General features: G+C 48.4%; 1 protein-coding gene across 1 annotated transcript in view; it reads left to right on the forward strand.

Moving 5' to 3' along the window:
- LOC103801308 (NCK-interacting protein with SH3 domain-like) overlaps positions 1-23,821 on the forward strand; it is a gene marked incomplete at its 3' end in the record, with an annotated part of 24,232 nt that extends 411 nt beyond the window's left edge. The window contains exons 2-8 of the mRNA XM_009073715.1: positions 5,676-5,788; positions 6,563-6,764; positions 11,097-11,184; positions 13,311-13,939; positions 20,782-20,952; positions 22,099-22,185; positions 23,683-23,821. Coding sequence (XP_009071963.1) covers positions 5,676-5,788; positions 6,563-6,764; positions 11,097-11,184; positions 13,311-13,939; positions 20,782-20,952; positions 22,099-22,185; positions 23,683-23,821 — 1,429 coding nt within the window. The remainder of the gene's footprint in view (positions 1-5,675; positions 5,789-6,562; positions 6,765-11,096; positions 11,185-13,310; positions 13,940-20,781; positions 20,953-22,098; positions 22,186-23,682) is intronic.
- Positions 23,822-24,621: the final 800 nt, after the last annotated feature.

The raw sequence follows: 24,621 nt of genomic DNA on the forward strand, positions 1-24,621 counted from the left end.
CTTTGTCAGAAGAGCTCAGCCATGTCTTTGTTTGCTTGCTAGCAAGTCAGAGATGCTGCAGGTTTGTTTGGAGCTTTATTCATCTTATTTGCTCAGTAACCAGGACAGATGCCCATTGTTTCACTTGGGTTTTTATCGTGTGTTTTGAAGTGCCGCGAGGCACAATATCCTCATGCCAATGAGAATAAGTTAATGCATATCTCTTAGCCAACAGCCCGGGGACTAAAAATTTCTGATTGGGGCTGCAAAAAAGGGAAGGGAAAGAAGCTGAATTTCCCCCAGCAATGCAAAACAAACCAAAACTCAGCCCATTTGTTTAAGCTGTGTGGTCCCAAAGGGAGAACTCAATCTTGCACATCACTCTGCTGCAGACAAAGGGGAGTTGATTTTTCTAGATTGGTGCTACGGTCATTTAAATCGGGAAGGAATACAGCCGTGCAGACAGTCTGGTGGTGACTGGGGGCGAAGGGCATGTGACCTAAGAGGTGGTGTTCCTCTGATTTGAGTAACAAAGAACCAGCCTGTGCCTGTGTATGCCAGCGGGATGAATATCCTAATTTCACCAGTGGTCCATGTCAGTGCAGCTGCGTGAAAACTGAGCTGTCACTGGAGACAAAACTTTGTCTGTCCTTTGTTGTCGTGTTGGGAGAGCTGGAGAAATGAGATGAGGGTGAAGATCAGCAGCCCTGCCTGGGCATCTCTCTGGCTGCAGAGACAGCCACAGGCTTGAAGGCACTGATTCCTGCACATGCAGAAGAGCAAATGCCCTTGATGACTAAGAACTGGGGAGGCAGGAGGAAAAAAATGCCTTGTTTTCTTGGATCAGCCCCCTGTGGAGGCAAAGAAAAGTCTGCCATACGTTAATGGGCCACTTTCATAAATGTGGGAGCCTCATGCTCGCAGAGTGGCTCAGCCTGTCTGCGCTGATGCAGCTGTCAGCCTGTTTGTCTAGAAAATGCTTTTCTGAAAGGTATGATTATTCTAGACTGTTGAGCAAGTTCTTCTGTGTGACTGCATTTAAACAACACCAGTGGTATGTGGGGAAGGACTGAAAATGAAGAAGGAGGGGCAACATTTTCGATAGCCCCGGAAGGGCAGGAGAGGAGGTTGTGCTGTCTGTACAGCAAGGACACCAGTAGTGTCCTCTGAAATGCTCTGGTCTCATCAGCCCATGTGATGTCCTGCGCAGGTGTGCTCTCTTTGGGCAGACTGCTCTTGAGGCAGTCAGGCTGAGAGCAGTGTGAGCTGTGAGGGTAGGTGCATGGGCCCCTGTGCAGGGCTGTGCCTTATGTTGATTTGGCTTAGGTACCCACAAGACATCCTGGAAGGGATGCTTCTTAAAAACCTGGCTTTGGCCCTGGGAAAGGCATCCTTCTCCATCTGCCTTGGGAACAAGGGGTGTGCAGAACACCCCAGGGCAGTGCTGAGGTCTGGCTCTGTCCTCATCAGGTGGGGAGGAAATTGGCAGCAGGCTCTGGGGAGACCCTTTGTTTGCTCATGTTATTAGCAAGGAGCGAGGAAGTAATGACTTATTGATGCTTCTGTGATTCTCCTATACCGTGCTTTGAAGGAAGAAATTCAGTTTCCTGGCTGATAGTCATGGCTGTAATTGAGCAGTTACTTGTTCCTGCAGGGCTGCTCGCCTGCGGGGTGCTGCTGGTGCCCCCAGTTCTCTGATACAGTGCCCCATCAGCCCGTCTGGCTTGTGGTCATCAAGGGTCACTGCTCTCCTCTTCCCCTGCCTCTTGTGTAGCCTGGCTGGTGGTGACAGGCTGCTTATAGAGCCCAACATTTCTCTGCTGCAGCATTTTGTCTGATTAAACCAGAAATATCTGACAGAGGGGGTGACGACCGCTCCTTTCTGGGGTGAGGTGCCTGGGAACGTGGATCAATACCTCATCAAATACCCCTCGATCTTCATGGCATGCGGGGCAAAATGGTGTCCTATTGATGCCTCTTGGCTGCAGCCTGGGCACTGTGTCACCCCACGCTGACCGAGGAGACCTCTGTGCTCACCCCCACCCCTTCCACCGCCGTCCCTGCCCTGTCCCTGCTGCCTGCCTGGCGCGGCCGTGCCTGGTAGCGGGTGAGGGATGCAGTTACCAGCTCGCGTGCCGCCGTGGTTGCTCGGGGCTCTGCCAACCCCCACCCGCGCAGCTTCGGTAAATCCAGCTGAATTCCTGGGCTTTGTTTGGAACGTCTCCTCTGACAGCACGCTGTACAGCAATGTCCTTTTCATGCATTCCCTTGCTTCCATGGGAGCCTTAGCTTAGTCCACTGTGAGCAGGGTTTCATCCCTGTATCCGGGAGCGTGGGAGGGGGCAGGATCGCAGTGTGGGCTCTGTGAGGCAGGAGCAGGATGCTGAGCACCCAGCTCCTGCCTGTGCTCCAGGGCTCTGCTCCTGCAGAGGTTTGTGGCCTCTCCTTTGCTGTGCGTGGCCACGACCGCTGGCAAGTGTGAGAGGCCGTGTGTCCTGCCTGGTTGCAGTGCTCAGGATCCCTGCCTGCCTGTGTCCCAGCTGCCAGCATCCTCGGGAGCGAGTGCTGGATGCAGGCAGGAAAGCTGCCAGCGCTGCAGAGTGGCTGGTCTCCCTACACTGCATGGGGAGAGCAGTGAGGCACGTGCATTGCCCTGAATTGCTGTGAGCAGGCAATCCCCTGGAGTCCCATGGAGGGGATCATAGATGCAACCCTGTCAAACCTGACTTTTGCCCCTGTGCAACCCATGCTCCTTTCAACTGCAACATTCTTTTTCATCCATCCACTGCAAACAAAGCAGTGCCATTTTGGTTAACCTGAGGAGTGTGTGGATTCCTTTGAATCACATGACCTATCCAGGATAGTGATCTCTAGTTTTAACTTTATGACTGCAGTGCAGGGGATCCCCAAAGCTGGGTGTCTTACAAACCCTGAATGTGAGGCAGCCCCTGTACTGAAGACCCTGCCTCCCCCTCCACCCCCAACTGAGCTGAGCAACAGAGATGATTTATGAGCAGCATCAACAATGTCATAAAGTGCAAGTGGCAAGTTAATGCTGCTTTTTTTATTCCAGCCCTTTGACAGGGCCCTGTTAATAGAGGGTTGGGGAGCAGAAACAAAGGAAAGAGCACAGCAGCTAAAAGCCAGTTGTCACAGCACTGCTGCATTAGTGTGAAAATGGTGTGTTTTATCAGAAAAGAAGCACACTCTCCATAACAAATGGAATCTCACAGCAAGGAGCAGCTCCATAGGAGCACCTCTCCTATGGAAACAGGCTGAGAGCAGGGGTTGTTCAGCCTGAAGAAGAGGAAGCTTTGGGGAGACCTCATTGCTTCCAGTACTTAAAAGAAGATTATAAAAAAGATGGAGAGTGACTTTTTACATGGGCAGGCAGTGAGAGAACAAGGGGGGAACAGTTTTAAACTAAAATAGTAGAGATTTAGATTAGATGTTAGAGGGAAATTCTTTGCTCAGAGGATGGTGAGACACTGGAACACGTTGCCCAGAGAAGCTGTAGCTGGCACATCCCTGGAATTGTGCCAGGCCAGGTTGGATGGGGCACTGGGCAACCTGGTCTAGTGGGTGGCATCCCTGCTTCTAGCAGGGGGGTTGGAACTGGATGATCTTTAAGATCCATTCCAACCCAAACCATTCTGTGATTCCAGCCTGTGGACTCCTGTGGGATGGTGCTGATATGCCCTCTGGAGGTCATCAGAGATGAAGAGGGCAGAGATGCTGAGCTCTGTATTATGATCTTCCCTGGAAAGATCAGACTGAGAAGGGATTGAAACCCATGTGGGTGGAAGCCTGGGGGGCTGGGGAGGGTGAAAGAAGAGAGCACAATGGTGTGTAACTTGTGAAGCAGCTGGTTTTGGAAGGGATGGTAGTGTGTGGAGGGACTACAAGCAGGAGACTGTGCCAGGGCTGGTGTTTGGAGCTGTAGCAGGTGCTGTGTTTAATTTTGGGGTGGGAGCTCATGTGGGAGTGCAGGAGGGCTGGTGGGAGCAGCACTGGCATTCCCCTGGGGACAGCAGCGCTGGAGACTTCTGTGCTCCCCTGTCCCAGAAAGAGCAGGCATCTTGCTGTAATTTTCTCAGAAAATGAAGTGAATTATCTGAAATAGCTTGCTTTTCCTTCCAACCCATCTTTAAATGTGTTCAAATGTGCTTTGTTCCATTTCCTTAGATCTGTAGTTAGAGGTGGTGAAATGCTCCCTAGGCCATATGGAGCTGCTTGGAGACTTCATCCCAAAGTTCAGTCTTGAATGTTGGTTTTGTCCTTGACCCAATACTTTAACAAATTTGGTTTAATATTTTTAAGTTTTTCCCAGTTGCTTTCTTCCATCTCTCTCTTGCTTGGAAAAACAGACCAATGAAAGCAACTCTCCTAAATTTTCCAAAGCAGAGGAGGCCTCTCATCCACACCTTGGGTTTTTTCCTCACAGTCTGTGGTAGCTGTTAATTCACATTTGGTTTAGCAATTAATCAGGATATAAATAATACATAGCATGTTATCAGAAAACTGCATGCCAGTGCTACAGAGGCAGGCACTTTCGGCCCCGGCGGGGAGGGCTTGCCTTCTGCTGCTCTGCAGCCCCCTAAGGCCAATTAAGGTGCATCCTTGATGAGATTCCAGCCGCTCCTTGGCTGGATAAATAGTTGCTCTGATGTAGGGAGGGGGGGAAAAATAAGTGAAAATAAAGGGGGATTTAGTGTTCAAACAGATGCAGTGAGCTCTAGAGCCCAAACATTCCCCTCCTCCCCTTGTGTGTTTGGGCTGAGGCTGTGGGACTGAATGGATGTTACAGGCACCAGCGGCCAGTTATGGGAGATCTTTGGGTCTGCTGGATCCAGAGCAAAGGCTTGGTAGTGTGTCCTTTGCCTTCTGCCTTAGTCCTGTAAAGGTCTTTGCTCCTGAAGGCATATCAACTGTTGATAAGCAAAGCCTTGAGGAGCGTCACAAGTGCAGAAACCTGCTTTGTCTTCCCCTTTGCTACAGCTCTCCCAGCCTCCCGTGTCAGCCCAGGGATGTCGTCTTTGGTGTTTCTTGTTTCAAGGCTGCTGTTTATTTCAGCTGCAGTAAGGAGTGCTAAACTGGCTGGCAGGAGGGATAAACGTTGCTGTGACAGTTTGGGTGGTGACTTGGAAAAGGCACTTCAAGTTACAAAACAAGTATAAAAGCCATCAAGAAAAAAAGTGAGGAAAACACCAAACCCAGAGTCATCAGACTCTGGAGGCCACCAGATTTCAACTCTGTCACATTCACAGCTTCATAACAGGGCAGAAAGAGCAGGAATAATTGAGCTTGGGATAAACTGGGCTTTGCTGTGGGATCTCAAAAGCTCCTTGCAGCAGGGTCAATGAAGGCTGCTGCATGATCCTGAACTGCTGCCTCTGGTCTTCCTGTAGGGATCACTGGACTTTCGTACTTGTGACAGTGACTTTCTTTTCCAATTATAAACCTTGAATGGGCAGACTCAGTTTGAAGCATGGCTTCAAATACGTTTCCTCTTGAGGAAGGAGGCAAAAGATGGTGCTGAGATGGAGTTTGGGCCCTGAGAGCTGTTTGTTGGCCATTTGGCTTGTACAGTGCCTTCCCTGGGAGTTTCCCATACTGTGGTATCTCCTGCCATAAGCTCTGGTGCAAAAGAACTGCAGCTGAAGCAGCACAGTAATGTGTGTGATGTTGTTTCTCAGGTGCTGGAGCAAGATGTGGTTCTCCAGTCTATTGACCGTGCCATTGAGGCTGTGCACAATGCAGCCATGAAGAATGGGGGAAAATACAACCTGGAGCAGAGAGATGTTCTCCAGTAAGTACAGTGGGCATCTGGGAGAGCCGGCAGCTGGAGGGTGGTCAGTGTGTGATGTTTGTGTCTTTTTTATCTTTGTGGGGCAAGTTGGATGTTGTTGATTTGAGTCCCTGTGCTGCAAAGTGCTGCTGCACTTGGAGACCTTCCCAGCATTCGAGCTGGCAGCTGCTGCTGCTCCTCCTGACAACCGTGTCCAGCAGAGCAGAGCTTTGGTGTCTTGCCCTTCCATCCCTGCGCATGCCAAGAAGAGGAAACTCTCAGCCCCATTGTAGGCTTGGAGGAGAAATCCAAAACCTTTCCGGCTGCATTTTCTCTGCTCTACCAGCCAAGAATTGTAGAGGTTGTTGCCATGTGATACAAGGCCCTTAAAATGCTCTCAAATAATTGCTTGTGAGGAGAATTTTGTTTTTCTCTGACACCTCATGCCCTGCGCTGAGGCACACTGGTTTAATCTCAGTTGAACAGCAATTCTAAAGTGCAGGCAATTTCTGAAGCTTGCAATGCAATATGTGACTCTCCCCCGAGGAAGAGGCATTTTTCTCCAGTGAACTGATGAATAAATTATGGGCTCTTGCAAAGCCTTTCCTCCCCCAGAAGTGCTTCCTTAGTTGTTAATGAAACTGGAGTTGGTGTTCAGAGTAATGTAATGTAGCCCATTCTGGTATTTATAGCCCAAATGCAATAAATCATTTAAAAATACAATTTAAATGTTGCAGCATGGTCGTTCCCTTCCTTGTGAGCTTTGCTTTTCCTGGTGTCATCATTCCGTTGCAGAAAGCTGATCCATCACCGGAAGGAGACTGTGTCCCGCAAAAGCCACTCTCCCACCCCGCAGGGAACGGTGATGACGCAGTCGTCCAGCGATCACCACCTGGATGTGGCGCGGCAGCCCAACGGGGTGTGCCGGACAGGGTACGAGCGACATCACAGCCTTCCGAACACCGAGTTCGAGGAGGAGGATGAAGGTCTCTATCAGGTAACAGTGGCTGGACACTTTCTAAGTTCCTCCTTTGGTGGTGTGACATCGCTTGCCCTTATAGAATAAATAAGCAAATACCTTTGCAGCTGAAGTCACAAATAAGTGCTTATGCTGCTTACCTGGGGTTACTGTGGTGTAAAGTGATGGTGTCTCTATGTAAGAAATCTGGAGCAGTCTCTCTACCATTTACTCTTGTGATGCTTTTTGGGATCTTTGAGGGTCCATGGTTCTATGGCAACATACAGGATCCACTCTGTATCTTGTGAATGTCTCTTGGCAACTTTGTGAAAGAGTTGCAGGCTCCCCTGAGAACGCTTTGAAAAGCAGTTTCGACATGAGAAACAAATCCCTCCAAGTACTCAGCACTGCTTCATTTCCCCCTTGTTACGTCTGCACAACAAGATCTTTGGTCTTTAATCATTTTATCTGCTGTGGCTGCCTATTTATACTACAGCTATTTATACTCACCTAAAAAAAAAACCCAACAGAAAGATCCTGCTTTGTCTGAACATTGCTTGTCGTGATGAATTAAAGGTAAATTGCAGGAAATATGATGTAGAGCTAGAGCAGTTTTTTTTTTTTATCTTGGCTGCACGCAGTTCCAAGGTTACTGTGTGGCGCCAGCGAGGCTACAGAGTAGCAGGCCAGGGCAGATACAGTGGCTGCTGAGTATGAGTGATGTGGCTGATTTCACTGTGTAGATATAGCTGGGTGTTGGGGCTAAAGGTGCCAAGCAAGGATGAGCATGGAGATTTATTTTTTTTCTCCTACAGATGAACATGTGTGCTGTAGTTTTTCTTCATCTCTCTGAGTGTTTGTAGGCAGTGTGTTTATAAGGTGCTGATATGCTGTCACTCCTAGCAGATGAGGCTTGTTTTACACTTGAAGAACTGTGAGTCTGTGGAGATGAAAGGTAGCTCTGGCTCATGCAGAGCACAGCAATCCCTACAAATCCCATTTTTATTCTTGGTGTTCATTTTTGTTCTTGGACTGCCAAGCCAACTCCATTCCCAAGACTGCACATTATGGGCTGAGGGAATGGGGCACCTTTACAGCCCATACTCCATGCTGATTCCCTGTCTTTATCTGGTCTGTGGTTTGGTTGCTTGCCAAAAAAGGAGGAAGACAAATTCCTTGGCTGACAAAGAACTGTTTCTGCCTGGGTGGCACTGAGGATGTAGTCAAAGGGCTTCCAGCTTAGCCCTGTACTGAAAGGGCTCCTTGAGATTTTAACAGCTCAGTTGATGGATTTCCTGTGTGCTTTGAAAATACGAAGTGGAGGAAGCAGCATTGCTTTCTTCTACTGGTGATGCAGCAGCCTAAGAAGAGACCTACTGAAATACAAACTTTGTAGCTAACTCTGGAGACGCAGAGGTCTCGGCATGTGCTTTTCATTGCTTGGGATTTTCAGGTGTATTCAATGTTTGCATCTGAAAACTTAAGCAAAATTTGAGGTGCTGAACTGGGTGAAGTACTTGGTGATGGCATTTGTGCTGAGCCTTTCTTCAGCTCCTCTACAGTTAGCATAAGGTGGGAGGCTGGGGCAGTTACACACCAGCTGCCAAGGGAGGAGGTTGGGCTCTCAGAGTATTTTAGACAGTCTGTTGCGTTTGTGCATGCTCAGTGGGTTTGTGATGCTCATCTCTAGAAACCTTTGCTGCAGACCAGTGTGTGTGGCTTGGCAGAGTTTGCCTGGAGGCGGTGGTGGGTGGGAGATTGTTGGTTTGTTTTATTGTTTTGTTATTTTGTTTAAAGGTTCCTACTATAATAGCATTGTTCCCAGCAGTTGAAGAAGTGGTGGTGTTCTCTGCATGCCTGGAGGGGAAGGGAATTGGGAGTGTTGTGGTTGAATCAGCTCTTGTCTCAAGCAGTGCAGGGAGCAGAGCCTCTGCTAGCAGTCCTTGCAAAATGGAAAAGGAGAGGAAACAGATGTGTAAAATCCATATATTTGGGAAAATTCACTGCCCCTTTGTAGAGGCCTGGGGAAAGAGAGGCTTTCAACATGAGGAAAGTCACTTCTCTATGGACTCTTGGTGAAGTCCCTCATCTTCTCCCCTCTGGACAGGGTGCGAGCTGAACTGCAAGGATCCCTGCATGGTCACCTTCCCCATAACAGCTGCACAGAGGATGTTTTCTCCCTTTCCCTGGGGGGCTTTGGTGTTCTACGTCCTCCTCTTTGCCCCAAGCAGCAGCTGGGATGTGGGGCAGAGGGAGGGGATGGCCATCGGTTGCATCTCATGAATCCCAAGTCTGTGGTACCTCCCAGCTTGGGCAGACATCAGCACAGGGAAATTCCTGTGATGCTTCACGTTCTCATCGCAGCCGCTGGGACTGTTGTGCGTGGCCATCTAAACGAGGCTGGCAGGGCCTGAGCTAGCATTAGCTCTACATCTATTAATTTAAGCACTAGTCTGTAATAACTGTGTTAAACTTACATGGTAAATTTGGAAGGGCTAATGAAGCCATGGAAATACTCCAGGATGACCCAACCCTAGCTATCTCCAAATAATGTCATGTATCTGCTCTAAGCTCTGAGCCTGCCCGTCCGCTAAATCCTGCTGCCTTGGTAATCGTGGCTGTGCCATGCCAAGCAGCTCTGACTTTGGGACCAGCCTGCCAACCATGTGATGCAGAGACCCCTCCTTATCTGATTGGCCTCTCTCAGCTGTGCAGTCTCTTTTTGGACCCACATGGATCATTTTTGAAGCCATATGCAAGTATCATATAGCATTCCACCCAGAGAACAATGTAGGGTGGATTGACAAGAGCAGAAGAGCTCAGGCAGGGAGTCTGCTGCAGTATCTCGTGCTAATCCACCAGCTGAAGGCACTTGTAAAGAAGCAACTTATGTGACACAGTAAAAGGTTGGATGTGTTTGGTGTTGGGTGGAAGAAGGGACTGAGAGATCCCTTCTTAAATGTCTTTGTGCAAACTGCTGTGTCGTCACTTGTCTGGTAGGGTCCAGATGTGGGCTGTGAGCACTGTATTGCCAGCTTTTAGCATCGAGTCTTAAACATCTGAGGTGGCTCTTGAGGGTGTCTTGTTTACAGGAATATCTTCACTCCCGTTTCAGAGGAGGTTTCTGCCACTCCTGGATCCAGGGGAAAAAAGCGTGTTTTTCATTCTCCTTGTTCTGAGCTATATAGAGACCCTTCAAGGGTCTGTCTTAGATTTTCACTGTGGGGTGGCAGAGCTCTGTGGCCTGTTCAGCACTGACAGAGCACAGAAAAACTTCCCTTCCAGGACTAAACAAACCTAGAAAATTCACACTTGTGATGGACTGAATGTTGTTATAGATTCCAACTGACTACAGCCTGGGTTCCCCAAGACACTGAGACCATCACCTCCTTTCCCTTCCCGTGCTGCCTTGGGTGGTTTTGCTGCAGACAGTGATTGCAGTATCTCATGAAAACAGAGGCATGTTTCAGGCAGCAGGCTCAGAATCACAGAAAACTTAGGAGGCCCCAAACTGAGTCTCCTGCCCCTGAGCTACTGAGCCATAGGGACTGAACTAGTGATGACTGAACTAGTTCTCCCACCTAGCTTGGCTGCTGTGTTCAGTGATGTCCTGCTGATCAGAGGTTAACCCTGAGGCTGCACCTCACTGGAGTAATTCTAGGTGGAAGTGATATTGGTAATCATGGTGTTTGGGAAAGATGAGTATGGGAATGTGGGTCTGGGTCTCATACACTGCTAGCTGGGCATTCCTAGCAGAAGAGACTTAGAGGAGAAACCCCTGATGTGGAGAGTTAATGCAACTCCCTGGCAAAAGCTTTTCTCAGTGGGTCTTGCTATAGGTAGCATAGTATTGCACAGAGAGTCCAGCCCTATTTTCTCTCTGCATAGCTCTGAAAGCATGGAGAGGGCATTTACATGTTTCCAGTCCTTGGCTTTGTCTTTCTGCAAGGGTATTTGTAGCTGATGTAATGGATCTCTCCAGAAGAGTGTGTAAATACGCACTCTGTTTTCAGCCTCTGTGGAGCTGTTGAGAGTAATGTGGAGACACGGTGAGTGTGTGGGATTGCATTTGGAATAAAGGAGGAGTAAATGCTTGACAGGTCTACACTACGTATGTGCTGTGTGCTGCTGAACACAGCAATTAAACAAGGGCTGCTTTGCCTGTCACAGGGAGGGGATGAAGCCAGCTTGAGTCCTGCTTTGTTCTTCTAGGAAGCCGCCTATTAATATCTGTCCTCCAGAGAAAACTCTCCTGAATGATGAGAGAGATGTAAGGACAAATCTACACGAGCACGTGAGAAAAAAGGTTTCATAACAGAGAATGTCTTTATTGTCAAGCCCCTTTGATTGCTCTGAAATCTTTCCTTACAGATCCCACCACAGGCCCGGCGTGCTGCTCCCGTCACCCCCCCTCCGCCAGAGAAGCGTAAGAACGCACAGATTGCTGCTCCCATTAAAAGTAAGGACAAACAGCTTTCCAGATCTTGGGCATGAAATGGACACTGGGTGATGTGACAGCCGTGGTGCCTGGGTGCTTTTGCTTTCTGCTTAGAAGAGCATCCTTATTTATGTCCTAAGTTCCTATAGGGTTTATATCCTCATAAATATATATAGCCTAGATCCCTGTAGGTTTTAATGCAAATGGGCCTGAGCTGGTGGCCAGAGCTCCTTCAAGCCCTCTCTGATCTGGGAGGGTCTGGGCAGCCTGGTGTCTATGGGTTGGAGCCAGGTACAGCATCCTGCTGCTCCTTCGGTGCTTGTAGCCCTAGGAATCATGGTGCTCTCCAAGGAGCAAACTCTTTGCCTGTTCATGTTGCCAGTGCACGACTTCAGTGATTTAAGATCCTCTTTCTCCCACAGACACCATGGTCATCTCCCAACAAGCCAGAGAGTGTTCCCTTGCAGTGCAGTGTGCAGTATTTCACCTAGGGGATTCACTAGCTTTCAGGAGAGTCTCAAATCTTGTTTTTGACTCCCAACCTGTCAGGCACTTTCTTTGTGATGGGATTCCCATACAATCGGTGGCTGGCGCCTGTAGGGAGTAGTAATAATACCAGGGACACAGCTGCCTATGTGCTGCCCATGGGCAGAAGAGCAGCTAGTGATGAGCATTTCAGGACCATGGGGCTGGGGTAGGAGCTTCGCCATCTCCAGTATGTTTAGGCTGGCAGAAGCAGTGGTCATCCTGCTGAGTTGCTGCTGGCTTGCCCAAATGCTTTCCTGTGCTGTGATGGTCATGCCATTAGGGACATGCAGCCCACCTCAAGACTACTCATGTCCCCTTGTGAGGAGCAGGGCAGCTATTGACTTGCGGTTGTTAATTGAGACTTGGAACTGGCACCAGCTTCCTTAATGGTATTGAGCCATTTTCACTGTGGTAGTGGGAGTTCGCAAAGGTCAGTTTCCCTCAACTCATTATCTTGATTTAATGGAGCATGGTGGGAGCTATGATTCAGGAATGCTCCCCTCGGAGGAGGAGGAGGAGGAGGAAAAATTGGGATGCTGAACTCCTGTGGGAGGGAAGGGCTCAGTTTTTCTGCCTAGCTGGTGCTTGCCTTGGGGTGGAGTGGTGGATAGAGTAGTGGAGGTCTCCCAGGACTGACGGAGCAGGAAGGGTTGGAGTGGCCTGCAGAGATGCAACAAAGGCATTTCACAGCTGTCTCACTGCTCCTTCCTTTGGTGTTGGGGGGGGACTAACTGCCTTCCCTGAGAGCTGGGCTCCCCATGGGGTGCAGCTCCTTCTCTTCCAGCACTAAAATCAGCTGCTTTTGTGAAGCTCTGCATAGCCCACTGTTTGCCCAAGTAACTGTTTTCATAGTCAGGGAAGGACTTGGATACATTTCTGCCCACTAGAAACTAACAGATAAAATTTAACAAAACTGTATATTAGACCAGGGTAAAGGAAAGAAAAATCTTAACATTTCTCTGCTCATAGTGGATTTTTTCCTTTGGAAGGTGGGACTCCCACTGGTAGAGCTAGTCAAAACTAGAGGTGGGGGGAGAAATACAGTGGAGCAGAAAATGTGGAGGCTTGTGAAAGCAGTGGGTGCTAGCAGGGCTGCAGGGCTCGTGATCAAACATTGGAGAGTGCTGAAAGGGAGGGACTACAGGTGTTGTCAGTCAAATATTTTCATCCATCATCAGTGCTCACCCCAAGATATGTGCAAGAGGGAGGTGCAGGCTGGTGTGTGAAGCCTTCAGTGTCTTGCAATTCTGAGGCACCATCATTCAAAAGTGAGGGCTTAGATCCTGAATGCAGAAAAAGGCCTTTGCTGAGCCGGGGGAAAAGACTTTTCTGTCCCTTAGTCCTGTCTGTCCCTCCCTCCCTTCCCCTGTGTAAAACACTAAGCCCTTTGAAGGGTATTCATCTCAATGGAGTAGCTTTCCCCGTTCTAAAGAGGTGATTGTGTGGGAATGCTCCAGAGAGAACTGGTACAATTTTGCTTTGAGATAAGTGAGGCAGGAAGAGGAGTTAAACTGCTCTGGTCGCATGCACAATGAGCCTTTTTAATGGACTGCGCTGTGGCAATTTGTTTTTTTCTCTTTGATGCTGTTGCTAAGGCATATTCAATTGTTCCCTTTCAGACGCTGTTGAAATTATTCCTGGGTCAGCTTCTAGTGCCTCCTCTATAAGCACGACATCCCTGGATACCCTGTACACTGCTTCTTCTGTGTCAGAGACCGCTCTCCCCACAGCCACCTCCAGTCCTGCCAACACTCCGCCCCCCGTCCCGAGCCGGAGTGTCCACACCACAATCACTCGCAATTTGGACACCGGCTCTGTGACCCATTCCCGCTACGGGACTTCCCCGAAGGATGGGATCAGCAAATCTCCACAGTCCAAGAGGGTCGCCCCAGCACCGCCGCCTGAAGGGGGGACCCAGAGGTCCCATGCAGTGGATGGGGAGAAGACTTCTCAGGTGAAGAAAGCTGCCCCAGCACCCCCTGCAAGCCTGGATGCCTTCAGCAACCTCTGCCTGGAGGATAAGAAGGCATCTGTGATGGAGCCAGTGCCACCAGAACCCAGCGGCCTGGTGGCCTCCGTGCCCAAGACGATAGGTGCCGAACTGATCGAGCTGGTGCGTAGGAACACCCACCTCAGCTACGAGCTGTCCCGTGTGGCCATTGGCATTGTCATTGGCCACATCCAGACCTCTGTCCCTGCAACCAGCAGCATCATGGAGCAGATCCTCATCTCTGTGGTGGAGAGTAAGGTAACGTGCAGGGCTGGGCTAGGGACTGCTGCAAACCATCTCCTAGCTTCAAGGATAAGGTGTTTTGAGCTCAATGAGCTCTCAATGTTTGGGATGAGAAATGCAGTGAGATTCCAAAGGAAAGGTGCTAGGTCTAGCCAAGGGAACCAGGGGTTCAAACCAGATCTGAGTACATGTAGCAGAGAGGTGGAAAACAGGTGAGTTTATTCCTCAGATGAGCAGCAGATGTATGACAGAACCTTGAGCTTGGGATGAGAGGTGGAAGCAGCTGAGAGGGCTGTTGGTGCTGGGAAGCACTGGTAGTCTGTGGTGGAAGGGTGAATGTCTTACCTGAAATTGCAGTTTGGAGAGAGGGTGGTGAGGTGGACAGCAGTGAATTGAGCCACATGAACACACCAGGTGGGAGATGACAATCTTCTGGGTCCCAGGGACCATGCTGGTGACAAAGCAGTGGTGGGAATGGATGCAGGACTTGAGGCATGCTGAGAAATCTCTGACAGGAGTTGTTAGTCTCTGATTCTGAAAGATCACAGGGAACCACTGTAGCAGCATAAAATCAGAGATTGAAATGAATAGTGACTTTTGAAAGAGATATTTTCTGCTATAAACGTGACAAAGAGAAGCTGAGGAAGATGGAGCCTGCACCATATGTGCTTCTGTATAGAAACCTTTTATCAAATAATGAATTGTACAAACTTATTTTCTTCTACTGTGCTACATGTCCTCTGTGTGGATTCAGCATGCCTGTGCATACTATAAATCTCTACAGATTCTTGTTACTTTGGACAATGGAGCACCCAAAACTTCTATGTGTTTGGTCTGGGCTTTCTTCAAAGCGATGAAAACTAGTTTCCATAGACGTGAACCTCCGTTCCATCACACATGCCTCAGCCCTGCATTTTCTAAAGACCATGAAAGAGTAGTTTTTCTGCCACTGAAGAGCATTATCTGGAGCTTGTTCTAAATAAACTTACACCAGAAGAATCCTATGTTCCTCCTTCCTCTGCAGCAGTCATGGAAATGGTGAAGTGCACCTGGACAGCCACTGCTTCAGTTGGAGGGATAATAAATTTCAGCTGTCACTTGCTAAATACAACCCTGAGGAGTACATTTCATATAAACATCTAAGATTGGCGTTCCATTGCTAATGGCAAGATTATAATGAACTGTTCAGAGGCATTTTAGTATGGAAAACTAATGACATTCAAATTTTAGATCAAACTGTAATCTGGTTGACTGTCTGCACTGAATAGAAGCTCCTATAAGCAGTCATCAAGTCTCTGTTTGTGGCCATAACCCGATGGTTAATTACTTCCTACTCCAGTAACAATTCCCTGTCAATGTGTGATCTAGATTCAGCAAAAAAATTTAGCTGTTTCAAGCAAATGTTCCGGCTCTGACTTGTGTGCTGAGTTCAGTTTTCTGTTATTTGGACCTTGTCCAAGATTTGAATATTATTTTTATGGTTAATACCTGTACTCAGGATACATTAAGCTTAATTCCACGGAAGTCATTTAGTGCCAGGTTTCTGCAGAGGGGATTTGAAAACCTCAATTTCATGGCCATTGCTGCAGAGCAGCCTGAAAAAGGTGGGCAGAAATTCTGATGATGGTGCAGGGACAAGTATGGATCTACTCATAACTGATACCATATCTGTCATCTATGACATCTGTGGGACTTTAAAATGACTGGTAGTGTATGGAGACACAGCAGAAGGTCTTGTCCCACCTAGTAATACCTCATCATGCCTATCCTGAGCAGTACTGGATTCAGAAGGAGAGCCTGTGTGGGCTAGCACAGTGCTCAGAAGATGTAGCTCTGCTGATACCGGGGGGCCTGGTCCCAGGTGAGATTGTTCACCTGGTGTAGAAGACGAGCTCTAACAGTTGGAAGGGCAGTCATGTGTACTTGTGGGTGGCTGTACTGCTGTAGCTTCACTAGTGTAGTTTAATTGTACAAATTATTATCATTGACTTTGTGTTGTTCATTATACCAAATCATTCCACGATCTCTTGGGTTTCTGTGTAGAATTGTTGCTGAGTCGTCAGTTCTATGTCAAGGACTTTTTTCTTTAATTTGTAACTTCTGAAATCCCTCTACTCCTCAATCCATGCAAATACGTGGGCAATTCTTCTCTTGCATATTTTTCAAGGATTTTTCTTCCACCCCCTAAAACGGAGCAAGAGATCAGCTTTGATTTAAAGCTTTGGTCTGCTCAGAGTAGATACCATACCTGCTTCAACCTTTTATATCATGTTCTTTAATTAGTTATATCCTTTCTATTCCTATTCCAGTCTTAATTTAAAGTCAGCTCACTGGTTTACTAAATCAATTCCAGAATCCATTACCTCGCTTCTATTCCCAGTGCTTTCTGAAGGTTGAATGGCAGTGGCACTTCCTTCTTATTTACCTTGCTGCTTCTCCAGTGTGGAGTCTGCCCAGGCAAGTGTTTTTTAGAGAATAAAAGACCCTTCTTCTGGGACAGCATCATGCTCCTGCTTTTACAGAGGTGACTTAAGGCTAAGCTGGGGAAACAGTAAAGACAAGGAGGGTGCTGAGGAGCTCACACCTTAGGAAAGATGCTGCAGAGGCACTGTACTATTTGGGGAAGCCTGATCTGCAGGAGCAAACCTGCTGAGTTGGCTTCCCCATGTCTGCATTTGGCCTGGCCTTGGGAATGGCCCCTCTTCTTGTCCCTGAGCTGGCTCCTGATGACTGGCACAGTGACTGGGCATGATGCACAAAGGGAAATGAAACCTCTTTTGAAAGGCATTGCTGCAGTGACCATCTAAACTGGTGCTGGCTTTCATGAGAGCTTGTTGGAAATTTGGACGTAACTGAAGATAATATAGGTGCTGTCTGGTTTTTGAGCTTCTACAGAAACTTGGATTAATATGTATTAGTGATATGTGATTGCCTTCAGCTCTGCTGGATTATCTCCCATTTGAGAGGAGGGGGTACTTCTCTCTTGTCTAATGAGGTTGATTTTGAGGATTTATTAAGTGTAGTGTGAGGCAACCAAAACTGCCCAATGCACAAGCTAGCTGCACCTTGAGAGGGAGTCCTTAGAAATCACTTACCTGCTTTTGTTAAAGTAGCATTGCTGTGCTGTAGTTGTGACTCAGCCTCATCTCTGGTTGCCTTAAATTTAAACTCAAAAAACTGCTGACAAAGAAGTGTAATGCAGTTCAGTCTTAGAGATCAGCCCAGGCTGCTGACTGGGGTCAAACTGTTCTTGGGTGTGTCGGAGATGGAAGAAGGCGGCAAGATGTTGGTGTGGGAGGTGATGTGTTTCTGGAGGGAGTTTCCCTTGCAGTGCTGAGCTGTGACCTACTCCCAGCTGCTCATCACCAGCTCCTGGTAGCCGCCTGTTGTCCCCAACAAGCTCTGACAAACCTTACAGCTAATGTAGCCAAGCCCCTCTCCTTACCTTGGAGCCATGTGGCTGCCTCTTGTATGCAGTTCCTATTCATTCTTTGCTTAAAGGAGACTTGTTCTTCACAAGACACAAAGGCTGCTCTGGGGCTCAGTGTCTCTCTACAGGAGCTTTGTCCTTCTGCTCACCCGAGACAAGGGGAAGGTCAGCAGGGTGAATGTTTCCAAGGCCCAGTCCTTTGACTGGGCTGTTAGAAGGCTCCTCCTCAGTGAAATACTGTAACAAAGGGGAATCTGGAGGGTGGGAAGAATGCCTTACTGCTTAGGCAAATCTCTTCCTCACTGATTTCTGGAGGAGCCTTTATGAAAGTCCATGGCAGAGTCTTCACACACAGCCATCTCAGCTCAGCTGTCAACGGGCCCCGCTCCTCTAGAGAGCTACTGAGGATGTCTGCAGAGCAAATGTGTGTGGGGCTGTAGGTGTCTGGGACACCTGAACATTGAAGGCTGCAGAGACCTTACTGAGGCACAGCTAACAGGGGTGTTGGAAGCCAAGTGCTACTCTCCCCCGTGACACCCTGCAGGTCTGTGCACAGCCAGCACTGCTTCCCTGCAGAGCTGACCTGCCCTGGACAGGGCTGTGTCCCTGCGGGTGCCCAGCTGGGAGCAGACCTGCTGCTGGCAGGAGGGTGAGTGAGGCCTGCCCTGGGAAGCTTGGCTCAGCTGAAGTCAGGCATCTCTCTTGCACCACACTTCATCTGGTGTAGTGGCCGCCGAGGAGCCTGGCAGCCTGTGTGTGTTTGGAGCAGTGTTAGCTGTCTAGTTTGTATAGGTAGTGCTGTAGTGGGAATAGTTTGCTGCCCAGAGGATGGAGGAATTCCCAAAAACCTGCAATATGCTTTTGGGACTCATGTGGAGGGGAACTACTAGTAGATGTGTGTACCCATGGCACTGGTGACGCATGGTGCTTGCTGGTGGGGAGGGAGGGAGGGAGGCATGAGATGGGATGGGATGGGGTGAAGAAGAAACAGGCAGGACAGCAGCTGGGTTTGCATGGCAGGTGTGGCCACCTCTGAGCAGTGTGGATGTGATAAAGTTCCTAAAATGATTTTGGGCTGCTCAGGAGGAACAAAGTCCCTGCAGCAGCTTGTTCTGGGGGGAGGGAACTATTTGAAGCAGCAAGATAATGCAAAGTGGCATTGTTAGAATACCGAAACCTCCTTCTCATTATGGGCTCTCCAGCAGATTCCTGGAAACGACCATATGATGATGCTGCAGGTTGTAGTAGCTGCCAAGATGTTTAATAAGCAGTGACCTGACCCCAGTGGTGGGAGGGCTGAGAATGGTGCTGAGAGTGCATTAAGACAGTGCAAGGTGTAGTTACCCTGGTTGGATGGAAGAGCTTTTTAATGGATTGATCTCATCCAAGTCCATTAGGAGCTTGACACTTGGTGGAATCGTTAAGGGCTGTAGATGAAGGATTGGAGAAAGCAGATTAGTGGTAAGAGGCTGAAAAAAGGATCATTAAAACGAGTACTCATTAAAATGCTCATCCAAAAAGACGTCCCAGCAGTGGACTGAGGTAGGACCAGCTCTGTTCTGCTTGGTGAGAAGGATGTGAGTGAGGTTCATAAATGGAGAACCTTCTCCCCAGCAGTGGGAGCACATGAGGGCAGGCAGGTGACACTGCAGAGTTGTAGGTTCTCCTAAGGAGTAAGGGGAGGATAGCAAGATGAAGAGTCTCTTTACTAATGTATTTGCTTCTGTGATAAATCAGCATTCATTGGGAGATTCTCTTGTGTTTGTACACAGTTCCTGAAGCCTGTTGTGCTCTCTCACAGCTGGTTACCTGCTTTTCTGCTAGGTCACCCACAGCTTCTCAAAATTTTAAGAGTGTACAGAGGCTTGTATTAAACCAGCATGCTCCTTCCTTCATTACCTGCCTGACAAAAATCATGTAACAAGCAGCAACAACAAGAAAATTTCTTTTTATTATATAATTGAAGCATGGAATTGAAGTCCTAATTAATTCATACCCCAAATACTCCAAAGCAAATAACTAACAATTATGTCTTTAGTAAAGCAGGCAAGACATTACTGTTAAACTTGGAGTGGTTTTCCCGCAGAGGGCTGGAGGGTGGAAGGTGTGCAGGAAGGGTGTCCCTCCTGCTCTTGGCTGTCCACGTGCAGGTGTGCGACTGTGCAAGTGTCACTGCTGACACAAGACATGGGCTCGTGTCTCCATACAGAATCCTTCTGCTCTGCTTGCAATGTGAAGTGTGCTTAAAGCTTGCTGCCCCCAGCTGCACAGCCAAGCTGTTAGAAGGAGCTGCACCAGGACAGGGCTAAGCCTTCTCTGGGTTTCCAGGATTTTCCGACAGTGATCATGACTTGTTGCTGCATGCAGCAAGGCAGCTTCATCCAAAAATTGTTAAGAATCTGGTCTCACTGAGTGGGTTTTCCCTGTTTGAATTTCTCAGCTTGGTTCTCTTCTACCTTGCTGATCTCCTGCTGCTTGTTGTCACTGCTGCCAAACCCTCGTGCATGTAATTTAAGTTCTTCCACAAATTAATCCTTACCTCTCTTAATGATGCCTGGGCTTATCCCCTGTGATCAGCCTGGTTCCATGTACCAATCCCCTCTTCTTGCCCTGCTTTCAGGAAACCAGGTAGTTAATATATAGGTATACTTAGGTCCTAGAGGCTTATCCTAAATCAGAGCACAGCAGCTGTTGGGGCAGGTTAAACATTGCTTGACTACTCTCCTTGCTTTCTTGAAGGAGAGGAAAAGAGAAGAAAAGACAACTGAAGGGTGAAGCCTCGTGGCAAGAGTTGTGTGTGAGGTAGAAGTGGTGGGGATGCAGCAATTTGAGAAAGGAGTTTGTGCATTAAGATTTGCTGAGTAGCTGCAGTAAACAGTGTCTGAGCTCTGCTGTTTGGAAGAAAGCAGAACCAAAGCAGCCCATGATTAATTGGTTCCTGTCTGTGCTGCAGAGGATCCAGACCTAGTATTGAGCAGCTGGCATGCAGAGCACCATACAAGTCCGTGCTCTTGAGCCAAGGATTCAAGGACGATGATCTGTCCTTTTCAGGCTGGAGGAAGGGGGCGGTGAAGGGAACCTCTCCTTCTGAGAGGCAGTGGTGCAGCATGGTGGCTTGGTGTCCAGGACACGTCTGGATTACTGGGAGTGAGCCTGGAGCTGTGCTCAGCTGCTGCCTGGGAGTGGTCCTTGCCCATGCCAGGCTGGCTTGACTTTTCCCATTCTCAGGGTGATTTTCAGAATCTATAGATGGTAGAGGCTCCAAAAGTATGAGCTGAAATAACTCATGTGTCTTAAACTTGCTGGTTTTGTACTGCCAGCTCTTGACTGAATGAGGTCAGCTGCCAGTCCTGAGATAAGATTAGAGGAAACAGGCACCCAAACAGCTGTCAGGACCCCACTAACCAGTGGTTTTGCTCTCGTGCAGAACCTGAGTGCAGGGCTGCCCTCGGGCCAGATCTGCCACGACGAGCAGCGGCTGGAGGTGATCTTTGCAGATCTGGCCAGGCACAAGGACGATGCTCAGCAGCGCAGCTGGGCACTCTATGAGGATGAGAATGTCATCTGCTGCTACCTGGAGGAGCTGCTTCGCATCCTGGTGAGTAACTTTCTCTCTATACAGACAGAGCAGAGCAGATAGCCCTGGTGAATTTTCTTTTTTTCCTGACCTCCTTTGCCCCTGTGTTGCTGTTGGATTTGCTGTTTCAGAGGGCATAGGTTTCCTCTGCATCCTTTACTGTCAATGTGAAGCCCTGTCCTCCTGTGTGGCGTCTGCAGAGCTCTTGAGCTGCCTTCTACTTTCCACTCCACCTTGCAAAACTATTCTGAAAAGCATTACTGAGCCATTCTTCATGGTACCTATCACAGGAGAATATAAACCTTCACCTCCAAAAAAACCCAACCTCCCACAGAAAACCTGGAAGTCTGCTGTGAGGGTTGTTGGCTCTCCTAGGTCCATCTAAAATGTCTTCCATTTAAAACATCCTCTTTTGCTGGCAAGTTCCTGTGGGGTGAGGCTCATTAAATGCAAAGAAAATTCTTTGGCTGCCTTGAAAGTGAGCTTTAAAGCTGTTTTTTGTGAAAAGGTATACCACATCTCACCACATCTGTGTGTACAGAAGAGCAGCAGTGAGAATACTGTCCCAACACTATATGTACAAGCCCATCTGTGTCCAGGGTTGATACGAGAGCTGCCCTCAGTGCAGTGACATAGTCTGTGTTACAAGTACCAGTGTGGGGTTTGCTCTGTCAATGTTTTGTATTCCCCTCTGACATAAGCAGAACAGGTAATTTTTGTGTAATAAGTGCTGGAGTCTTTGTCACTCCACTCACAGCCTGTGCCACCTTACCATGTGCAGGGCAAGGCAGAGGGGTGGTTTGTGTAACCATTTCTTCGTAATTTAGGAGTGGGAGGAGATGTACTTCTCAGGATGGGAACGATGCTGGAGCTGTCCTGTGTAACTGCATGATGCACTCATCGAGGTGATGCTCATGTCATGGGTTTTATAGATGTCTTCAGCCCAAGTCATGCTGTATGGCAGAGATGTTTCTCAAGAATTCACTTTGATGCAGAATCTGAAGGATGGTGGTTCTTGAGCTTTGTGCTCTGCCTTCAGTTTCTTTGTGAGATGGCTGGGCTGGGATTACTGAGATCTGAAAGCAGCTGGCCTCCCTTGAGGTCCCTGTAATAGGCACCTTGTTCTTTGGTGTGCCACTGGGCTGACCTCTTCATTCCTTCTTCCAGACAGATGCAGACCCAGAAGTTTGCAAGAAAATGTGCAAGAAGAATGAATTTGAATCTGTCCTGTCCCTTGTGGCATATTATCAGATGGTAAGGTGGCAGAATGTACCTAATCTGTATTTTTGAGGTTTTGCTGAAGATGTAAAAGAGCAGGGTTGGTCTGATAGCTGTATATAAGATGTTTCTCTGGACAGGGCAGTTCTGCGGTGTGTCTGGAGTTGCAACACATCCCTTTTGTGTACTGGCTAATGTCAATGCTATGCATGAAAGTTGTGTGGAAGAGCAGAGGATGCTCTAGACTTCGAAGTGGTAGCCAGCACTGCAAAGGGTAAAGCTCGCTGCTTTTGCTAGCTCTGTTAAGGGACAGCATTGGCATCAGTGATACCTAGAGGAAGGATTTCTGAGGATGCCTTGGGAAAGCTGATAGGCTGTGACTGCTCATCTTTTAATTGATGCACTCTTGTGCATTAGTAAATAACTTTGCTTGGGAAAGTAGGGAGTGAATAGAAGCCTTGGGAGTGAGGAAGCAAATCAGTATTCAGAGGAAGAAATTCAAGTTTTGATTTCAACGCCTATGCAGTGTTGCTTTGCTCCTCTCCTTCCTGAAAAGTGCTGGTGTAGGACTCTCTGGGGGTTGAAAACTTGTCCCCATCTTGTCCCTAAGTCCCCAGCTACAGCACATCAAGTTTTGTAGCATTTCGCTTTCATCTAGCACTTCTGTGCCTGAACCCAGAGCTCAGCATCAAGGGGCTGTAGCATATCTGAGAGCAGTGAGAAGGCAGGCTGGGCATAACAGAGCCTGCTGGCTTCCCTTGCCTGCTCTTCTCTGATCCAGGAAGAGAAGAACAGGCAAGAGCCTCTGATCAAGGAAGCCTGACCAGGTAGGGAGCAGTTGGGTCTCCTGTGCTGGCTGCTGTCATGCTCAGTGCAAGGGCTTCACTCACCTCTGTTCTCTGAACCCTGGAGTTGTTGGCTGAGGCTGAAGTATGAAAGTTACCCCAGCACCAGAGCTCCTCCATGGGAGCTACAGTTTAAGTGTCATCTTTGCTGGAATCCCTGCATGTCCCAAACCTTTCTGGTTATACTGTCTGCTTCCAGCACAAACCCAACAGCATCACAGTGGGTGGAGGAGCAGCTCCCATCCTGTTCATTAACCATCACATGCTGAAGAGAGTTTGCAAATATTGTATTGTCAGGAAATCTCTATCAGAGCAGCATTGATAAAACCTCAGTGTGCTCAGAGAATCCTGTCTACTCAGCAAATTCAGTCTCTGTTTGATGGGGATGGGTATAGGTTGTTGGTTTGTTATCACTGTTAGTGGATGAAGTGGGGCATCTCACATCTGAGCTCTGCCTGCCACGTGCCCTCTGACTGCATATGTCAACAATCTGTAGCCAGCCCAGTTGTGAAAGTTATTGTAAAGTGACTCCTGTGCAGTTGTTAAAAACTAGTAGAGCTTCTCGGTTCACTGTCACCCTGGGAGCTTCTGTGGCTTGCCAACAACAGGAACTTCTAGGAGTTACATGTCTGCCTCAGAGTGAGCCCTAATCTGGGACACAGTTTGATCAAACAAACTGTTTTTGCAGGAACACAGGGTGCCATTACGGCTGCTGCTGCTGAAGTGCTTTGGAGCCATGTGCAACTTGGATGCTGCAGTCATCTCAACGCTTGTAAATTCTGTGCTGCCGATGGAGCTGGCCCGGGACATGCAGACTCACACACAGGGTGAGCCAGAGAGGTTGTATCCAGGTCCCTGGGAACGTGTCTTTCCATTAGATGATTTGCACTGGTGGCTCTTTACTGCCTGGCTGCTCTGCATGTCCAATGCTCTGGGGGGAATGGTTTCTGGGTTTAAAGTTCTTCAGGTTATTACAGCTGTAAGTGGAGGATTCACGGGAGGGGATGTTTCAGTCCAACAATGCAAGGCCCTCCAGCTTTTGAACATGCCACTAATGATCTGTGTCACTTCTTGTAGCTGTCTTAAAGCACATTTTGAGCTGTTCCAGTTTTGTTTCATGATGCTGACAAGAGACACCTGCAGATCTCAAGGAAGATCTCTGCAGTTTCTTAAAGACAGTTTTCCTCAGTGCTCTACACCTGATCTTTGTGGTGTTTGTTCTTGGTGAATGAGATGTGTGTTGGTTCAAGGAAAGGGCCCTCTCTCCACCACTGTGACAAGGGAGATGGTAGTGCTGCTGTTAACATTGCAGTCCTGGTTCTCTCTAGGATAGTGCACTCTGCTTTTTCCAGCTCTTTGCTTTTCACACCCAGGCTTTGCCCTCACATTCCTTCTAATTCATGCCCCTGCTCCCATTGTTAGGATGACCTGTCCCTCATACTAACAGGAATGTCCTTGCCCTCAGAGCTCCTGCTTAGCCCACTGTCTATTATCTCCCAGCAGTTAGGAGCAGGTGCTTGAAGAAGAGCCTAAGAGGAAGGTGAACATGTTGTAATACTCCCTGGTGTTACCTTACAGCTCCCCACACATTCCTGGTCCTGTGCAGTCACAGCTTTGCTTCCCATTT

This window comes from Acanthisitta chloris, unplaced genomic scaffold (assembly GCF_000695815.1).
Source record: "Acanthisitta chloris isolate BGI_N310 unplaced genomic scaffold, ASM69581v1 scaffold39724, whole genome shotgun sequence".
Lineage (NCBI taxonomy): Eukaryota > Metazoa > Chordata > Aves > Passeriformes > Acanthisittidae > Acanthisitta > Acanthisitta chloris.